The sequence below is a fragment of the Jaculus jaculus genome, chromosome 15 (assembly GCF_020740685.1).
Source record: "Jaculus jaculus isolate mJacJac1 chromosome 15, mJacJac1.mat.Y.cur, whole genome shotgun sequence".
NCBI lineage: Eukaryota > Metazoa > Chordata > Mammalia > Rodentia > Dipodidae > Jaculus > Jaculus jaculus.
The window spans coordinates 60316123-60338602 of NC_059116.1; the positions used below are offsets into that span (position 1 = coordinate 60316123).

The 22480-nt window shown below is 37.7% G+C and overlaps 1 protein-coding gene across 1 annotated transcript in view; it reads right to left on the minus strand.

Annotated features, from left to right (window-relative positions):
- The window catches only part of Malrd1 (MAM and LDL receptor class A domain containing 1), a 771085-nt gene extending 756829 nt beyond the window's left edge, over positions 1 to 14256 (minus strand). Inside the window, exon 1 of the mRNA XM_045134762.1 lies at positions 14079 to 14256. Coding sequence (XP_044990697.1) covers positions 14079 to 14256 — 178 coding nt within the window. The remainder of the gene's footprint in view (positions 1 to 14078) is intronic.
- Positions 14257 to 22480: the final 8224 nt, after the last annotated feature.

A 22480-nucleotide genomic window follows, 5' to 3' on the forward strand; every position in this document is an offset into this window, starting at 1 on the left:
GAGACATGGCAATAGAGGACAGAAAGGACATAGAATGGAGTTACACGATGTGGTTTCAGTGGTGCTGCAGTCAGGTTTGCACTGCTGCCAGAAATTACCCGACCAAGAGTAGCTTGTGGGAAAAAATGGGTTTATTTTGCCTTACAGACTCGAGGGGAAGCTCCACAATGGCAGGGAAAATGATGGCATGAGCACAGGGTGGACACCACCCCCTGGCCAACATAAGGTGGACAACAGCAACAGGAGAGTGCGCCAAACAATGGCAAGGGGACACTGGCTACAACACCCATATGCCTGCCCCCAACAATACACTGCCTCCAGGAGGCTTTAATTTCCCATTGTTATCCACTGGGGAGGCTAGCATTCAGAATACCTAAGTTTATGGGGGTCACCTGAATCAAACCACCACAAGTGGATAAGAGACTATATTCCCTGGTTTGTGTAAGAATGTTCTATAATAGCCACACAACAATGAAACCACCTAACAATGTATTAGAACAAACCCAGTCAGTAAGCAAAGCCTGGTGGATTCTGAATACCATTAGCACACTGTGCATGCATTTGCATAAACATATCCATTTCCAACAATTTTCTCCAAAAATTTTCTCACTCATCTCATTAATTCTGTTTTATATCCATTTTCAGTAATCATGTGTAAAATATACACATATTCTCACATAGGTAACACTTTATAATGTCAAGAAATTACCTTGCAAAACAGCTGCTAAGCTGATGTCTGTTGTCAGTGTTCTCTGTTCTTTTAAATATACATGGTAATGATGATTTTAAGAAGTGTTCAAACTAGAAATAACAGCAAATAAAACATCTTTTCCCTCTGAATAGCCCAACAGGGATTCTTTTTTGTTATAAAATGAATCTAATCAGCACATATTTTCAAGTAATTTTCTTTTAAACAGCCATCATGGGGTTATTCAAAATGCATCAGAAAAAAATTCATCTGGGAAAGTAGTCATTTTTTTTCACCAATATAAAACTGCACGTTGTAAGCTATTAAGTAATTTCCAAGAATTGTGGCTGGTTTTCTTTCTTAATTTCATATTCTACTCATCCACATTCAAATCTGAAATTATTTGTAATGATAAATTTTATAACCATATGAATTACTGCTAACATAGGCATCAGTATATTGTGTGAAATAACTAACACTTAGACAATTTAATGAAGATGAGGTGAATGGGCACTTTGAGCACCCCTGTGATTTTTCAACTTGTGAAACTTTCCAATTTAGTTATCCCAAAGGTCAAACCTACTGCATCGTCAAAGTGCTTCCAAGTTTTTCTGAAAGGTTGCTTGGAAGTCACAATTATCCCTTCAGTTGGCTTCCACAGTGCCAAACTGTCTCATTAAAGAAGCAGTGGAGAATTCTCACAAATTCAAGTATTGCAATATAATAGAGATAACAACATCAAATTACTTACACCTTAGTCCACACTTCTGAAAAAATGGTAAGAAATAAAGTTACAATTGTGTAACATTAAAGAAACCCAGATAACCAGAACTCTGGATAAACTCAGAAAAAAAAATGTAATCTGGGTAAATTATTACAACATAAAATTCTTAAAAGGCAGAACACAATCTTAGAATTAGGAAGACTCTAGGAAGGAAGGTGAGACAGAAAACATCAACAGCAAACTAGACTTATTTCACAAATTTTATTGGGCCACAAACAGAAATTTGCATTTCACTTTGTCTTAAAATTGCTCTGAGGCACATTTTTCTAAAAATAACAATGAATCCTACTTTAAATTTTTATTTATTTATTCATTTATATGAAAAAGAGAGGCAGATAGAGATATTTAGAATCAGCATGCCAGGGCCTCAAGCCACTGCAAACAAACTACAGACACATGTGTCATCATGTGCATCTCTGGCTTACATGGGTTATGGAGTTGAACCTGGGTCCTTAGGCTTCACAGGCAAATGCCTTAATCACTAAGCAATTTCTCCAGCCCAATCCTACTTGTTTTAAACTTTGGTAAGATATACATTGTAAAATATTTGACATTTTGACCACTTTTAAATGTGGTCAGTGAAATTTGTCTATTTACATTATTATTCAAGTATCAGCACTATACATCCTAGAATGCTTTCCATTTTGCTCTACTGAAACTTTGTCCCCATCAAACATTACCTGTTCATTCCTTGCTACCCCATGTCCCTGGAAGCCACCATTCTAATGTCTATTTCTCAAAGCCTTTGGGTACTTAGCTTTTATGAAATCATGTACTGTTAGATCTTTGGTGATGTGCTTGTGTTGTCAGAATTCTTTTATGAGGCTAAATATCCTTGACATTGATACACACACACACACACACACACACACACACACACAGACTGTTTGGTTCATCAATATTAGTAACTTTTCAGCTTTGGGCATTGTGGACAAAGATACCATGATCAGTCATCTTCAGTATTTCCATGCTCTTGGATATATATGCAGAAGCAAAATTGATGAATCTTTTAGCAATTTGACATCTACATTTTTGAGAAAGTGTCATCTATCTCCCAGTATGTCCATAGGATTTGCTTCCTGATAAATGAAATACATGTTCTAGTTTGCCCACATGTGTGTCAACATTTATTATTTTGTAGGAATTTTTTTTTCCTAAGGGATTTTTATTTATTGTTTTTATAACAAGTACCTGATGTGTGTGAAGTGGCATCTCTCTGTGATTTTTATTTGCATCTCTATAATGATTAGTACCATTATTTGACTTGCAGATATGAATGTATTTTATTAAGCAAAGTTTATGTTTTATACTGTAAGTTAATAATTTAGCATTTTAATTCTACCTTTGAACAAACAAGTAGCACTTCCATCATTCACTCTAAATTATATGTAAATCTTGTTGGGTCATTGCCTTTACCTCCATTTTATTCTCGTCAGTGAGAACATTGTGAGCAAGAATTGTGTTAGGAAGAGTTTCCAGAGCTAAGTACATGGCTCAGTTATAAAGGGTGGAGAATACCAGAGTTAGATTCCCATGACCCATGTAAGGAACTTGGCACAGCTAATCAGTTCTGCAGTGTGCATACCTGGGGGAGGACGTGTGGGAATCCCCGAGGCGAGCTGTTGCACAGCAGGACAGGGCTGAGGGAGCCACCCTGTCTCCAGGAAAGATGCTAAGATGAAGCACGAGTTGAAGGCCAGGCACCAGCACCCCAACTCAACACAGTGGGTTCAGGAAAGCTAAACTTTAGAGTGGACAAAACAGAGAAGGAGGGCAAAGAAACTAAACCACAGCATTTTGATCTATGGTGGACCACATATACCACATTGGTTGCATAATATGAAATTATCTAGTGGTAGCATAGATATCTATAAGCACACTCTATGATATTTACATAATGTAAATAACAAATAATGTTTCTTGGAATGTAGCCTCATTAAGTAATGTATAACCATACAAATTATCAGTAGGCTCAGAAATACAGCCATATAACTTTCCAAAATAAAAAAAAAATTCTTTTTCAAAGAGTGAACAAAACATAAGTGAGTTGTGGGAAAACTCCAAGTGCCTAATCATGAACATAAGTGAAAACATACAGCAAATTAGTAATACAGAGAAAATATAGTTGAAGAAATAATGTCTGGAACTTTTCAAACAATAAAAGTTTGAAAATACAGACCCTTGATGCTCAAGAAACAAGCATGACATGACCAGAACTTTGCCAAATCACACAAATCACACTGCAGTCAAACTGAAAAACTCTAGAGGGAAAAAAAAAAAGCTGGAACAAGGGCTGGAGGGATGGCTCAGCTGTTAAGGCATTTGCCTACAAAGCCAAAGGACCCAGATTCCACTCCCCAGGACCCACATAAGCCAGATGCACAAGGGGGTGCATGCTTCTGGAGTTCGTTTGCAGTGGCTGGAGGACCTGAGAGCCCATTCTCTATCTTCCTCTATCTCTCTCCTTCTGGGACAAGTGATAAGTGGACACCTGATGTTCTCCTCTAACCTCAGCCCACATTGCACATGGGGCACACACAAATGCCCACACAGGTGCATACACCACACTTCATACACACCACAAAACACACATAATCTACACACAAAAAAGAAAAAATGGAAAAGAGAAGGATTTCCAAATCATGTTTCAATATTAACCTTGTTTTGGAACTAGTAAGCAGTAGAAGTTGCCTTTGGTTCGGCAGTTATGATAACTCCTTCAGGAAAATTGACAAGGCATAGACTCCACTGCAGCCTGGAGCAGTATTCACTCAAGGGGTGGCAATGTTGTGTAGCTGTTTACATGTAACTCTGTCCAGAGTTATAACTTGCACAGAGAACCTACTGGTTAGTGGTGTCTATAAGAATGGTTCAGAGCCTTCAGTGAAAACTTCACCTCTTGCATGGGCAAATTTTCCATGAAGTAAATTGATTCATTTAAAATGAACTCTATCTTTTTTCCTAAATAGGTATTTAATGTCTAATAAACTAAGAAAAATCCTTCTTCCATGTTCTATCAAGCATTGCAAGACTTATCCACTAGAAAGCCAAATAGTACTGATGAGTAGAAAATATTATATCCTATTAATATGTTTGGTGGAATTTTATTTAAAGCTGCGATTAAAGAACCTTGCTTTTGGGAATTTGGTAACTTTCCCAACCAAGTGGAAACTTTCTCTAAGGTTTCTCTATGCAAAAGTGTACATGCAGAAATGATGTTCACTTCCCAAACATCTGTTATAGGCAGAAACAGATCCATGAAGGGCCTAGCGTGGCTGAAGTTTGACATAGGTAGCGACGCCAGCTTCAGGATGAATTTCACTTGTGGAAGAATCAGTTGACCACTTGATGTTGTTTTGAAATTTTCAAATGGAGCTCACAAAATATATATAGAGAGAGATGATGTCTGCTTTTACAGAAATGGTCTCAAGGGAAGGATGAATAGTTCTAAAATTTCACAGTGAAGGAAAATGCCACAGCCACCATCCCTTCAGCAGCCAGTGAACGGGGAGCCACCTGTCAAGCCAGTGTCCACTCTGAGCAGGAGGTTTCTGGAAGTAATAGCTGTTTCTTATTGCTGACAAGATTGTGATTTTATGGCTTTCTTTAAAATATTATAAAACTTATTTGTAGTTTTGGAAAAGGTGTCATTTGGTAAAAGCATGCTTTAATATTCTTATATGCTTAAAATAAATCTCACAGAGTTACTGGACGCATCAAGTCTGTCATAATTTCTATAAGGCTTCCTTTGATGGGATTGTAATGTTACCCTGCAGAGTAAGATAGACCAAATTTCCAGGATAGATTTTTTTTTGTTTTTTTGTTTGTTTGTTTATTTGTTTTGTCTCTCTCTCTCTTTGCAAAGGAATTCCAATGTGTAGCCAGCTTTCAGAATGTGCTAAAAATACTTCAATGTGTTCCTCTTATGTTTTGTCAAGCCAGGAGCACTGTGACTTTTGTAAAAAATCATACTCAGATATGAAGCAAAAACCCATATTAGATATGGTTCATCTTTTCTTTCATATTTTCACTGCTTGTTATGAATAAAACATTCCAAAACCCTAAAATAATTCCAGATATCAAAATACAGTCAAGAAAATTATTTGTATTATAAAAAATGTGAGGTATCAGCATACAAGTCATTCAACAATTGCCAAGGGGGAAAGTTCCTAAGAGTGTTACTTGACATGAGAAGTGTTTCATGAAGACTATTTTCAAAATGACAGGATCTTATAAACATAAGAAAAAGAGCCACACCATGTTCAAATTCACTCTGAGGCATATATTTGGGAGTAAGATTGAGATCAGTTCCCTTATAAGAAAAACAGTGTTGCAGGAAATAGAAAAGCTAACAGAGAACTAATAAAACATTCTTGCTACTATATATTTTCAACTATAGAAAATGAAAAATAATAAATTTAGCTAGACCTTCATGTTTTTATTTTTGTTTGACATATTTGCAATTGTCATTTATAAACCGTTCCCTATCTGGAAAATTTTCAGAATCTACATTTCAATAAGGAGTCTATATTCACCTTTACCAAATCACGGCAACCAAAGTGTGTTATGGTTATGATCCTTGGAATTTATATACAATATATCTGAAATTATTTGGGTAAAAAATAAGGTTCATTAAATAAAATTGTAAATACTTAAACGTCATTGAATCTAAATGAAAGAAATGTAGTTTAAGACAAACTCATGCATATATACTGACAATTATAACAAATATTTAGAAAATTTACTGTTTTATAACATTCTCTGAAGTAGTCCAATGCATGAAAACTAGATAATTGTAATAAATGTTTTTATTTTCTTTATTTATCTACACATGTGGGGGGCAATCAGTGTCTCTTGCCACTGCAAACAAAAGCCCATTTAGCTTTGCTTGGGCACCTAGAGAACTGAACCAGGGTAAAAAAAGTTTTATAAGCAATTGCCTATAACCACTGACCCATCTCCTGAAACACTAACAACCAGATTCTAATCATTATAATAAAGCATGTTATTCCTATTTGAAACATTATATAGATCCGTCAAGTATTGGGTCATTAAGTAACTGTATATCTCAGGCTATCCCCCCAGAGATTTGGCTTCACTTCCTTCACATTGTTAATAGGAGCCAGGTAATATAGGATAACTCAAGGGTTTTAACTCTCTATTACACAATGGTTTAGGATTAGCACTTATGCTGCAGTCAGGTTTGCATTGCTGTTAGAAATCACCCAACCAAGAGCAGTTTGTGGGGGGGAAAAAAGGTTTATTTTTGCTTATAAGCTAGAGGGGGAAGCTCCATGATGGCAGGGGAAAATGATGGCATGAACAGAGGGTGGACATCACACCTTGGCCAACACAAGGTGGACAAAAGGAACAAGAGAATGTGCCAAACACTGGCAAGGGGAAACTGGCTATAAGCCTGTCCCATAAGCCTGTCCCCAACAATACAATCAAGGCTTTAAATTCCCAAATTTCCATCAGTTGGGAATGTAGCATTCAGAACACCTAAGTTTTTGGGGGACACCTGAACCACACAACTACACAGTGGAAAGCAATGACAGGAGAGATGGAAACAACTGTGAAGAAAACAAATTGGTGTTGTAGAAAGAGGTGGAAAAAAAGGACTTAAACCCCTGGAACCACATAAGAAATTGTGTTAGCCTATGAGATGAGCAAGCAACTTCTAGCTCAGTGTCGGCAAAGAGGAGTGAAACTGAGCTCTTCTTCAGATAAGCTGTTACACTCCAAGCGGTACCAGCACAGAGAAGCCACCTGAACTCTGTCACCATTGTGATTATCAAGTCCATCTATGACAACCACACCTAAGACAGGAGGCTCACTGACAGAATCTATGTGAGCTGGAGGGCACATATGCATGGAGCCCATGTGCATTGTTAACACATGTTAATTCATAGTTCTCCACTCCAAAAGAAAGTAGAAAGCCCATGTTGCCTGGTCCTCAGATTGGTAGATGTGATGAGGAAGTATAATAATTGTCAAGTTCCAAACATGCACAGGAATAAACAATGGTGATGGTCCTTGGACTTGTTATAGGAACACGTTTCTTACCAAATTGACTGCTTTTGCTGATATAGCTCTGACATGTTATTTTACTAACAAACTCTCATTTTCTATATTCTGATTTAAAAATAACATCTACAACAGAAATGAAAACACAGTCTTTTCCATTAGTTTTGAGGAAAAAAGTAGGAAGGAAAAATAGTAAAAAAATTATATTATGTGTTTAACATATCTAATCTTAAATTGCTTTTTTTTTTATAATGAACATGAGAGCCAATAGAGAAGCTGGTCATTAGATAAGTTAAAATAATACTTTTATTCAGTTATAAAAACACACCATGTTTTAGAACATGTTGCTTTATATATGTATATAAAATAGAAAATTCAAATAAAAGCCCAATACACTGATAGTTCCAACTATAATTTTCTATGTCCCATTGTTCTACACTTTTCAGCACATTTCTTATAATCATTATTGGTCTTTACACGTATATCATCAGTATTTTTTTCATTTTACATAGCATCAAAAATGGTAGTCTATGGCTGTACAGATGACCAGAATGTATATGATTATTAACCTAGTGTTATAAAATTAGTTAAAACTCTATCATATTTAATAATGTTGTGAGACTTAAATGAACTCTTGTTTCTCAGAATAAATTCTGAAAAATAAAATAATTGCATTTTTTAATAAACACAAAATACCATTCAGAGAATGTTAGAATTTATTACACTCCTGATTTTACTTTGGAATGTTTAGTTCCTCATACCTTTCCTGAATTGCACATTCTTATTTATGTCATTGACAGTTTTTTGCATTCAATATGCTTAATAGGAAAGTTGATCACAACATCATTTTCTTTTCTTTCTTTTTTTTTTTTTTTAAATAGTGTAGGCCAGGCTTGATAGCTCACAACTTTTTTTTTAATTAATTAATTTATTTATTTGAGAGCGACAGACACAGAGAGAAAGACAGATAGAGGGAGAGTGAGAGAATGGGCATGCCAGGGCTTCCAGCCACTGCAAACGAACTCCAGACGCGTGTGCCCCCTTGTGCATCTGGCTAACGTGGGACCTGGGGAACCGAGCCTCGAACCGGGGTCCTTAGGCTTCACAGGCAAGCGCTTAACCGCTAAGCCATCTCTCCAGCCCCACAACATCATTTTCTTATGAGCTTCCCTTTAGGAACATTTAACCTATTGGGATTCTATAATAAAATAATTTTTTGATTTATAGGCCTAGAAAATAATTATTTGTCAGATATGCAGTACTGTAAACATTTTTTTTTCATTTTTAGGTGATTTTGATACCCTAAATTTTAATTAAATCTTCTGATTTTCTTATGTTCTTCACATTTTACACATAAAAGGCCTTCTCTATCCAACATTTTTGTTTAGCAAACATGTTTTTTATGATCCATAAAAACAAAAATAAGTTTTCCTTGACTTTTTAAAACTGATAAATGCAATAACAATTATGACTTTAACCATTATTAATTTTTAGAAAATGTTTGTGTGTGAAAGAGATAAGAAATTTATTTCATAAATTACATCATACAATTGTTTTTTAGATGTAGGATTAATTAGTGTTAAGGGTTCTAAAATAAGTCAGTATGTGTTGTGAATGTCAAATTTGCAATTGAATAACTCCATGAGCTGTGGCATTTTACTTTTCCTAATCCGAGCCTCCTTATATCAAACTATAAATTGGACACAGTAAAAGCTCATACTATTTGCATGCCTGATAAAATTACATAAGATTCTGGATAGAGAGTACTTGGAGGTGCTTGGCATATAGTATGTAGTAAATGCCTAACAGCTGAAGTTAATTAAATACCTTCTCAATGAATATATAGTGCCACCTCTGCGAAATAAATATATTACAGATGTGCTCAATATATTCAACAGTCAAATTTCTCATTATTAACTTCTATAATTTTGTAGAAGTTAGTGCAACACATCACTATTAACCTATCCATGAAGTTATCTCCTCACAAACTGATCAATTTTTTTTTTCCATTAGACTTTCACTTGTTACCCTTGCAGCTATAGTTCGTTTATCTTGATGATCTTACCAAAGTTAAGTGGATGGAAATCATGGCAAGTGTTCTTTTGGATCACAGTAGCATAATGCTAGAAATAAGTAGCAGGAGTTATCTTGGAAAATTCATAAATATGTGAAGGTTCAACACTCAGTAAGCCACAAAAGAAATCAAATAGTACCTGAGACAAATAAAATGAAAATGCAATATAACAAAATTTATAGGATATATAAAAACAGTCCTGAGAGGGAAGTTCATAGTGATAAACCATGTTCAAGTAAATAATCTAACAGTACACTTCAAGGAACTAGAGAAAGAACACTAAACAGCTCACAGTTAGCAAAAGGAAGGAAGTAAAAAAGATGATTTGGAGGGGATATGGCCCCTAGGGCATGCACAACAAAAGCCAGAGTAAAACTAAAAGTTTTCTGATAGCCAAGGATATAATTAACAAAGAGACAATCCTCATAATGCAAGAATATATGTAAACTGTGGTCAGATAAAGAATTAATATCCAGATACATAAGAATCTGTTAGGTTATTTACTTGAACATGGTATATCACTATGAACTTCCCTCTTAGGACTGTTTTTATATAAAAACTATGGGGACTTTTAAAGTTAGATGAATTCATTGCATTTTATATCATGTGTGGTTATCAGTTTATGGGGGGGGCAGGGGCAGAATGTGGTGGTTTGATTCAGGTGTCCCCCATAAACTTAGGTGTTCTGGATGCTAGGTTCCCCAGCTGATAGCAATTGGAAATTAATGGTTCAAGGAGGCAGTGAATTGTTTGGGCAGTCTTATGGGTGTTATAGCCAGTTTTCCCAAGCCAGTGTTTGGCACACTCTCCAGTTGCTATGGTCCACCTTATGTTGGCCAGGGGCTGATGTCCACCCTCTTCTCATGCCATCATGGAGCTTCCCCTCATGCCTGTAACCCAAAATAAATCACTTTTCCCACAAGCTACTCTTGGTTGGGTGATATCTACCAGCAATGCAAACCAGACTGAAACAGTAAAACAAACTAATCTAACATATGTGAAACCCTAGGTTCAATACCCCATTCAGAAAATGGGGCCCTGAAGAGATGGTTTAGTGGTTAAGGCAATTGCCTGCAAAACCAAAGGACCTAAGTCTAATTCCCCAGGACCTATGTAAGACAGATGCATAAAATGGTGCATGCATCTGGAATTCCTTTGCAGCAGCTGTAGGCCCTGGTGTGTCTATTCTCTCTATCTCTCTCTTTCTCTCTCTTCTTTCTCTCTCTCTCAAATCAAAAATAAATAAATAAATAAAAACAAAAAAGATAATATGTGTTAGAAAGAATGAGAAGAAAAAGGATTAATTGTACATTGTTGATGGAAAGGTAAATTACCATAATCATTATTAAAACCAGTATAGAAAGTGTTTCAGATACTAAAAACATATAACTGTCACATAGTCCAGAGATCTTACTTGAGTACATATCCAAATAACATAGACCATTATATCAAAAGGAAATTTCCACTCTCATGGTTATTGCAGCATTATGAACAATATCCAAGATAGACAAACCCCTTACGTGCCCATCATCAGCGAATGAGTGGGTAAAGAAAATCTGATATGTTCATATAGTGTACTCTTCGTCCTTGAATGAAGAAAACTTTGTCATTAGCAACAACATAGATAATCCTAGAGAACATTGTTGTAAGGGAAATAAGCCAAACATGCACAACCAAGTGTCTCATGATGCAACATAACCCATATATGTACTGAGGAGAATGGTGGTGAGCAAAAGCTGAAGATAAGAGGAGAATTTAGAAGCCATAGGGTACATAGTCAGACAGAAGGAATCATTTTTGAGACTATTACACAGCAAAATGATTGCAGTCAATAAAGTTTATTGTGAAATAATTAAATTTCAAATGCTTTATCACAAAAAATAAACGAGAGATAATTAGATGTTAATTTTCTTGATATACTCATTTCATATTATATACATGTAACATAATTGTGTCCCCTAAATGTAAACAATTATAATGTAATTAAAATATTTTTAATAAATATTATTTTATATAAGAAAAGAAAGTGTGTGCATGAGGAAGACCAGTCAATACATGCAGAAGCAGATGACATAGAATTCTGAACATGACTGGAAAAGCATATGCAGAGCACAATCCCAGGTCCTCATTTATAGAAGAGAAATTCTCACCAGTAATAAATCTAAGCAGTTTCTATACCTAAAAGTTATTTCTTATTACACATTAAGTATTTACTAAGTGTACAAGCAGAAATTATACCATTTTGAGCATTTAAGGATTTGAACCTAATTTCTTATGAAAACAAAATTAAGTTAAAATTAACAGGTTAGGAAATTCATGGGAAAAATACTTATTTGCAAGAGAGACACGAAGTGAGCATGCACATGCGCACACGTGAGAGAGAGAGAGAGAGAGAGAATGAGAGAGGAGAGGGAAGAAGAGAGAACAGGTGCACCAGGGCCTGCAGTCACCCCTGGTGCATATACAACCTTGTGCATGTGACTTGTATGGGTATTAGGGAATTTCAACCTGGGTCCTTAGGCATTATGGGCAAGTGCCTTTACAGCTAAGGCATCTCTCAAGCAAGAGAAAACAAGTTTATGATGTGAAAGAAACTTTTTCAAAAGCCTATGAATAGCTCAGTTTCATCAGAAATCCAACTGTAATGATGTCAATTTTGTTAGGGAAAGTCTCAAAGTCTTTTATTTTCATTTCCCTAAAAGTCACACCGTTTGGATGTTAAAGGGTCACAGACTGATTTTTCAGTGTAGCTACAATGCCATCATGATTTTAAAAGTCAGTCTCTGAGTTTAGCATCACAGCAAGTCGTGGACAAAGCCGCCCACCCATCACCACTCCTTCACAGCACCCCCTGTGTGCCATGTGCAAAGGAAACTCATATTTTAAAGTGATACTCAATTTTATGTACAGGCCCTTGCTCACATTTTAAATAAAATACCAAAGCGGAAATGTCTCATAAAATGAAAATGGAAAGTGGAAAAGCCAAAAAGTGACCTGCCAGTATAACATTTAAAATGAAAGTGTTCACTCGATACACCTGCACCTTCACTCCCCTCTGAGGTGGGGTTAGTAGAATGTTTCAAGCAGCAAAGACCTTTCCATTCAACGCCTTCCTCCCTCTTCACATTAACCTTTTCCCTGAAGCAAGACCATGCATGTTGTCACAGCAAGAGTTCTAAAGGAAGCTTCATAGAAATTAATAATGGAAGGGACTTTGCACTCCTGTCAGACCAACTGAATATTCCTCTTCACTGCTCACCAAGTTGCAGAAGGGCCTTCGCAGACAGAGCAAGCAAACAACAGTGTGCCCACACTTAGCCTAACAGAAAACTGAACAAATACAAATGAATCCTTGTCCTTAACCATTCTCTGTATTTAATTTACTAAATACTAACCACATGATAGCCACCCCAAACTGGGATGTTTCATTCTGCAGAGAACAACAACAAAAAAATCACCATTTTTTTTCCTTATTTTGCTATAGTGACTATGTAAAAAGAAACCAAACAAGAATGACATTAAATACATGGAGCTTTTTTTTGCACAGAAAAAAATTAAGAATTCTATAAACACTTACATATTATGTCTGAATAAAAAAAAAACAAGACTAAATAAAGTGACTCACAATAATAGTTAGTAGTAACTCCAAATAATTAATTGAATCAATAGCTTCATGATTTGATTAAATTATCTTATAATTAACTATAATCACATTGAATCTGTAATAGTCTTATGAAAATGTCATTTACAAAAAGTGAAGCTGTGGGAGAATGTCACTGTCCTCCGTTGCTGAAATACTGTCCTGTCAAGACGTTCATGTCACAATGCAAAGCACAGACACACAGACCACTTGCCACTGGATATTCCTCTGATAAACTGCTTCGTGCTCATTAATGCTATTCCAGTAAATAGGTTCCACCTGTGAGAGTTGATGTCTCTCATCTGATGACCACGTACAATGAAGGGAGGTTCAGTATCGCCAGAATTATGTAAAGAGAACATTTCTCCCAGGGGGCAGATGAGAGTGCCACACTCCAAACCTTGTGTTATTTTCACCAAAATCAAAACAACAAGACAGTACTGACCTCTGTGTCCAGTTGGCCTCTATAATGTCGCATAAGTGAAAATAAAAACTATCCATTCAAACTATGATTCATTTCATATATTTCCGTATCAAATTCATACTTCAGCTTGTAAGGTCTACCATCGCATTGCACAGCCGCATTAATGAGTTCTTGTGAGATTGCTTCACTAATATGACATGAAAGCTTTGTTTCTGCTTATCACTATCTCTCTATCAATGAAAATATCCATGTTGAAATTCATTGCATTCAGTTAAAAATCTTAGTGATTAGATATTTAGTAAAGAAATTTTATGCATGGCCATCTTTAATATGTGATTTTCACTAAAAGCCAAGGGCTTTAAGAGGAGCCGAGAAGTTTCTTAAAGCTGTGGTGTAAGAATTACAGGGAGTGCAAATCGGAGAAAGAAGAATGACACTCACATTGCTGCTCATCGCTGTTGTCCCCACACTGGTCTGTGAAGTCACACACGTGATCTGGAGGCAAGGAGACTCCATTGCCACACTGAAAGGCCTCCGTTCCTGGCTGACCCAAAGGAGATATAAAAAGACAAGCAATCCAAAGCGAACATAAAACTTCATTCACTGGGAATGGTGGCATTTCATCCCAGGAGAGGAACAATCACCGGGCGTTAGTATGCAGAGGTCAAGCATGTAAGACAAGAGAGTTCACACAGTCTTCCTGTTCTCTGTGTGCTGCTCTCCAGTTTGCTTTTCCTGACTGGCTACACTCAGTCACTAGCTGAGGCTCTAACAAATGACTCTTCAGGCAGATAATTTTCTCTTTCAGAAAAAGGCCTTTAGAAAATATTTAACTTGAGTAATTGCACCATGTCTGTAGATAGCTGAGCATGGACGTTTATTGCCCTGCACATACCATGTTTAACCAATTTGAACCTTTATGATCATACTATCTACTGAAAGAAATTCAACCATGGAGATGGGTCAGTGGATAAAGCACTTGCTATAACTACTGGAATTCATCCAGGTGTACTAGTGCACACCTTTAATGCCAGCACTTGAGAGGCAGAGGCGGGAGGATTGCAGTGAGTTAGAGGCCACCCTGACACTACATATTTTGTTTGTAAATTTAATGTATTAGTTTTCTTTCAGCAAATACAGGCAGTTTGGTACCACTGTTTAGGCTCATCCATGATCTACCCCCTCCCATTGGGCCCTCCTTGTTGATGTAAATGGGTCGTGCATTGTGGAGTTAGCCCACAGTTATTGGTACGATAAATGCTGAGACTACATATTAAGTTCAATGTTAGCCTGGGCTAAAGAGAGACCCTACCTCAAAATAGAAAAGGTCTGGATTTTATAGCCACAGCCCCCACATAAAAGCCAGGTGGGTAGATTAGCTGACCTTTATCCCCAGTGCTCAGGGGTTAGAGACAGGGGATGCTTTAAGGCAAATTGGCTAGCTAGACTAGACAATTGGTATGCTCTGGGTTAAAGTGAGAGATGGCATCAGCAAATTACAAACCGAAGACTGGGGAGATGACTCCCCGGTTCAGAGCATTTGCCGCTTAAACATGAGGGCCTTTATGGGAAAGACAACTAAGTTATATGTTACAGAACCCAAGTGGAAAGGAGGGGATGGCCAGGCACACTTGTAACCCCAGTCCACAGAGAAGAATCACTGAGGTTGGCTGATGGAGAGAAGTTCCAGACTAAGGAACAGACAGACCCTTCTTGAGGACATATGTTACAGATGAGCAATTAGAGAAAGACACCCAGCATTTTCCACTGGCCTTCCCACGCACTGGCATGGGGCACACACATTCACACACACATGGGCTCATTGGCTGACAGCACATGCCACATAAATGTGAGGGCCTCAGTGGGCCCAAGGTTGACCCTACCACTCATAAAAAATAAAGCTAGACATAGCCAGTCTTATGCAGGGTGGAGACAGAAGAATGGAAACAAAAGAATCATTAGAGCTTGCCTGCCAGCCAATCTGAATGAAAATGGCCTCTCTGGGTTCAGGTAGGAAATAATGCTGACAGCAGTAAGGAAAGGTACCTGACATCCTCCTCTAGCCTCTTCAGGTGTGTGCACAGGCAAGGAGCATCCATCTCTGTACAGACGTGCATATATATACATACACACCATAGCACACATACTACAGACACACAGGTACAAAAGAAAAAACATTCAAAATTGAGAGCAATTGAGGAAGACACTCAACATCACCCTCTGGCATCCACAGGCATGCGCACACACACACACACCTGTATCCATATATGCACTCACACTTATGGACACATATACGCACATGCCCATACACAACACACATATACATATGCAAAAATGTTTTAAGGCAAAGGACAGGTACAGAAAATGGGAGAAATATGTATATGTATGTATATATATATATGCCCAGCTGTCATCAGGTCTGCAATGTAACTGCAAAAGAGATAGTTGGCACATAAGCCTTTACCAAACCACATGGGAATGTGAGTGCAAAGACCGAAGATGAGGGATCGAGGATTGATCTGTGCATATTTCTTCAATGTTAGTGAAGTAAATATTCCTGTGTACACACACACACACACACACACACACACAGGGAAAGAGAGAGAGAAGGTGTGAGCATTCAAGACTGATGGGAGAAGAAACTGATGTTTCCCTGCCATTGAGCACTCTACATGATCGATTCTGTGCTTCACTCCCTTTTCAGAATTATTTCTCCTTCATAACTTGATGTATGACCATGGAAGATAGATTAACACCCTCTCTACCTCTTTTCTCTTCTCTTTTAAATCTTGTTTGTTCCATGTTATGTCCCTTTTTCCACTCAGCTTATACTTTCTTTTTTTTTGCTGTTTATTTTTATTTATTTATTTGAGAGCAACAGATAGAGAAAGAGGCAGAGAGAGAGAGAATGGGCGTGCCAGGGCTTCCAGCAACTGCAGACGAATTCCAGATGCATGTGCCCCCTTGTGCATCTGGCTAACGTGGGTCCTGGGGAATCAAGCCTCGAACCAGGGTCCTTAGGCTTCACAGGCAAGCTCTTAACCACTAAGCCATCTCTCCAGCCCAGCTTATACTTTCTCATAGGGTTTTTCTTCACTCCTGTGAAATCAGGAATCATTTATTTATTGTCTTCTAAACATAAACCTGAAGTATGCACTTCTTTCTGTGCTTAGGTGTGCTCACACATGAGGGTGTATACACACACACACACACACACACACACACACACACACACACCTCAAATGATTTGTGTGCCTGAATCTGTAATTAAACTCATCTTCCTTTCTTCCATGCAGTCAATGAGCTATTATTCAGTGTTTTATATTTCAATGAATGGCATCTTTACCCGTTATTCAAGCCAGACATATCTATTGTTGTGGACTAGCCCCGCCTGTTCCATCTTTCATCGTCCCATGGTATATACCCTGTGTTTGATCTAACGTCTGTCAGTTCATGCCTCCATACCCTCCCATCTGGAAAATTCTCCTAGTCTATTTCATTTTTTATTCTTCTGGCAGAGTAATGATTCTACAGCACAAATCCATTCTTACATATTTCCCTTGTAAATCACTATCAACATCAGAGGCTTTAATGTGGCTCACACACAGCTTACCTGCCAGTGTGACGTGTTTGTGTTCTCCTGGCCTTGTCCTGTAGTGCCACCCTATTGGACTATTACTAACTATACCAGCTCAAAACTCAAAATGCCTGACTTCCCAAATAAAGGAGTTGTTATGGTTTGAGTTGGAAATGTCTCCTACAAGCTTATGTTTTCAACATCTGTTCCCCAGCAGTGGCATTATTGTAGAAGTCTGGATAGCTTTGAGGAGCTGGGGTCTAGCTGCCAGGAGTAGGTTACTAGAAACCCACCTTTTAAGGCCCCCAGCTCTTGCCTTGCTCATTACTACTTTTACTCTTTAATCCACTGCATAGCTTCATGCTGTGATTGAGCAACCTTCATGACACACTCCAGCTGCCATGAACTGAGCTGGTCAGCAGTGTTGTCTTTTCCACCATAATGTCCTGAAACCATAAGTGAAAAACATATTTTCTCTCTTCAGTTATTTCTGCCACATACATTTTCACCACGATGAAAAAGTAACTAAAAAAAGAACTTTTTAATAGGTATCTGGCTGGCTTTCCCAAGCTGTGGTAACTTTCATTTCTCATAGCCTACAATACCCATTCCCTTTAACATCTCTAGGACCAGTACTACTGTTGCCATTTACTTAAATTCTATCATTTTAGCCTGCAAATATTAAGCAATATGTAGTTTATAACTACAGGCTTGCTCATTCTTCATGACCTTTTAAATTTTTCTTCCTATATCATTATTTTAGTTATAATAGTCTCCTTCATGCTCAACCATGTCATAGCAAGTGACAACGGGCACAAGTTTTTCTGTGCCTTGACTACTGTGACAAATATAGAGAGCTCATGTATAACATGAGCTCTATAGGAAATACAATTATGTGATATATGGGATTCCTGTTGGATTGAAAACTTTTGTCTGCTCTTATCATAAAAACTAGTTAACAGTGGGTAACTATGTGAGATGATGGGTAAGTTAACTTGTTTCATGATTGTAAGTAAACCTTTAACCCCATAAATCTAAGGACACCATGCTATATGTCTTGATAATGCACAATAAAATATAGCTTAAATGCTGTCTTAATTTTTGTATAAGTCCCTGCCCACGCTCCACACTCCCTATGCCTCCAAGCCCTCCAAACCTTTCCCACCCCACCATTTCTTCTGTTCCCCAACCAACTTCACCCTCTTTCTGACTAGCATACTACAAGATATAACCACCAATAAATGGAGAAGGGGAACAGTCTGGACAGAAGATAGAAAAAAGGTAGAAAAAACCTTACCACCACAGATTCTGGCCTATAAATCCCAGGCCCAGAACTGAGTTACTACTACAGTGAGCTGTTGGCCAGTGAGAACCATAAGATCCCCAAAACAATATAGACCATTGCCAAAACACTTGATTACCTCCATAGGTAAAAGGTAACATGATCTTACTGCTGAAGACACCACAGGCTGTGGTCACAAGACATTGGAATGCCATGCTGGAACTAAAAGAGAAACTATCTCCTTCCTGGCTAGCCACTAAAGTAGTGGAAAGCATTATAGGAGCTGCTGGAAGAAAATGGCCACCAACTGCATGAATAAGCAGTGAAACCTGCAGACTGTGCAATCAACCACATTACCCACAGTACAAGAATTATTACTTGTGTAATAGTGGCATGCAGCCTCCACAGGTAACTCTTGTTCTGATTGGACATGAGGCCTGCTCAGTGGGAGAAGACTCATAACTGGTACTGAAAACCAAGTCAGAATCCCGTGGTCAGAAAAGATAGGGTTGGGCTGGATGTGGTGGCACACGTCTTTAATCTCAACACTCAGGAAGCAGAGGTAGGAGGATCACTGAGAATTTAAGGCCACCCTGAGACTACATAGTGAATTCCAGATCAGCATGAGCTAGCATGAGACCCAACCTCGGAAAAACCTAAAACTAAAAAAAAAAAAGAAAGAAAAAAAAAGAAAAGGAAAGATAGGGCTGGCACAACAAAAATTCCCTAAACAAATTTGTGCTTTGTGTGCCCCTTATAAACCAAACTGATCTCATGCTTGGTTAGAGAATCTGTTTTATTTTATGGATGACAGAGAACATGGTGGTGAACCTTGATTCCTTAATAAGACAAGTAGGTAACCAACTGTCCACCTTGAGACTTGCAACCTCTATCACATCTTCAGGCCCAGGAGAAATTGCAGAGGATGAGACATCATGAACACTATTCTTACTGTTAGCCTGACAACCAGCCCCAGAGTGATGGGACAGACACTATGATCAATCAAAACCTATTTAAACAGAAATCCAGATACTGCAAAGAACCACCACTAAGTCAAACTGCCAACAGGCCTGCCATGGCTCAGGGAACATGGTGGGAGAGGAGACAAAAGCCTGTGAGAGTCAGAGAATGGGTAGGAATTCCCTGAGGCCTGGCTCCCGCTTCCCAGTAGGGACAGACTGAGGTATTCATGACTCCACAGTGGTTATATAAACCCTCCAAGGAGGGCCCCCAGGATAACAGGTGTTGGGACAAGGGTATAAAAGTATATAACCTGTTATGATATATAAAATAAAATTTAAAAATTATAAACTATAGGTAAAAATGTAGCATCAAAAAAAATTTCCCAGGCGTGGTGGCACATACCTTTAATCCCAGCATTCAGGAGGCAGAGGTAGGAGGATCTCCATGAGTTCGAGGCCAGTCTGAGACTACATAGTGAATTGCAGGCCAGCCTGGGCTAGAGTGAGACCCTACCTTGAAAAACCAAAATATATATAAATATATAAATATTTGGGAGTCCAAAAACTTTGATAACCTCAAACAATAGTGCAAACAGAATATGAGAGAATTGTGAGATATTCTAAAACAAACAAACATCAGATCACGGGCATACCAGAAAGGGAAAAATTCAGGCATGAATGGAGAACATATTCAGCAAAATTATTGAAGAAAATATTTCCATCCTCTGAAGAGAGACCCAACCACTATAGAAGTTCACAGAACACCAAACAAACTGGACAAAAGAAGAAATTCTCCAAGGCACATCATAATTAAAACTCTAAACAATGAAAACAAAGAAAGATTGTGCTGAAAGCAGCAAGAGATAAATAATTCATAAAATATAAAGTCAACCCCATCAGAATTACCTTAGATTTTCAATGGAAACCCTAAAAGCCAGAAGAGCTTGTAATGGAGCACTCGTAATATAGTGAAAGGAAAACTTTTCATGATAAAAAGCAGCTCTATGAAGAAGCCAAACTTAGCCCCATTTGCAGATGACATAATCCTATACATACATGACCAGAAAGACCATAAAACTTCTAAAGGTTATAAATTCCTTCAGTGACGTGGCAGGATACAATATTAACACACAAAATTCAGTAGCCCTTCTATACACAAAAGAAAAATTTACAGAGAAAGAAATCAATGTGGATGCCCAATTTTCAATAACTACAAAAATTAAATAGCTTGGATGTTGACGAGGATAAATGTTGGTGGAAGTGCAAACTTGTACAACCACAATGGAAATCAATATGTAGGCTCATGTAAAAGATGAAAATAGAGCTACCAACTGACCCAGCCATTCCTCTACTGGGCATCTACACTAAAGGCTCCACTGTTCACTGCAGAGCCATTTGCTCAAACCAAGGATATGAGAGACGCAAATTCATATGGAATAGAAGAATGCTATGGATATCCAAAAATATACTCAGCAAAAGAAACACCTCTGGAGGTTTCACCATACTTAAACTAAAGCAATACTACAAAACCATAATAACAAAAACAACATAGTATTGGCATAGAAAGAAACATATAGACTAATGTAACAGAATTGATGACCTGACCCTTATTTCAAGTAATTAGAGCTACTTGATCTTTGACAAAGGAGTCAATAAGATCCACTGGAGAAAAGACAGTATCTTCAAAAATGGTGCTGGAGAAAAAAAATGAAAACAAAAAAATAAAAATTAAAAAAACAACAAAAAATTTAAAAAATGGTGCTGGACAAATTGGATAACCACATGTAGCAAAATGAAACTAGACACATTCCTTTCAACAAAAATCAAAACCAACCTTAAATGGATGAAAGACCTCAATATAAGACCTGAAACTCTTAAGTGACTAGGAAAAAAAAAGAGGGAAATTGCCATGACATAGGAGTGGGGAAAGACTCAGAAGTGGGATCTCATGAAGCTAAAACCATTTTGTATGACAACCATACCATAAACAGAGCCAACAGACTACCCACAGAATGGGAGAAAGTCTTCACCCGCTACACCACTGCAGAGGACTAATATCTAGGATCTACAAAAATCTCTAAAAGCTAAGCAGAACAAAAACCAAACAACACACTAAAAAAAATGGGGCAGGGAACTGAATAAGGAATTCTGAAAGGAAGAAATACAAATGGCTAATACTCACTTAAGACAATGTTCAATCAGGCGGGAGAAGCATTCGGTGGTTAAGACTCCTGCCTGAAACACCTATGACTCAGGCTCCATTCTCCAGCACCATGTGCAGCCACATGCACAAGGCAGTGCATGCTTCTGGAGTTAGTTTGCGATGGCTGGAGGCCCTGGCAGACTCATTCTATCTCTCTCTCTCTCTTTCTCTCCTCTATCTCTGCTTGCAAATAATTAAATAAAAATATTTTTTAAAAAAAGGTAGTGTCCAACATCCTTAACCATCATGGAAATGCAAATTAAAACAAACATAAAATTCCACCTTAGTTCCAACCAGGATGGCAATCATTCAAAAATAAATGACGATAAATGTTGACGAGGATAAATGTTGGTGGAAGTGCAAACTTGTACAACCACAATGGAAATCAATATGTAGACTCATGTAAAAGATGAAAATAGAGCTACCAACTGACCCAGCCATTCCTCTACTGGGCATCTACACTAAAGGCTCCACTGTTCACTGCAGAGCCATTTGCTCAGCCATGTTTATAGCTGCTAAGTTCACAATAGCTAATAACTATAATCAACTCAGATGCCCATCATTTGACAAATGGATAATGAAGATGTGTTACATACACACAATGGAATTCTACTCAGCAGGAAGGAAAAATAATACAATAAAATTTTTAAGAAAATGGACAGACATGGAACAGATTATACTAAGTGAACTCACATATCACAGAAAGATAAATGCCTCATCATCTCCTTCATCTGTGTTTCCTAACATGAACAGAATGAGTCGTAGGCATACCTGAGAGAGAGACAACTTGAAAAACACATACTAAGGATGGAAGTGTTT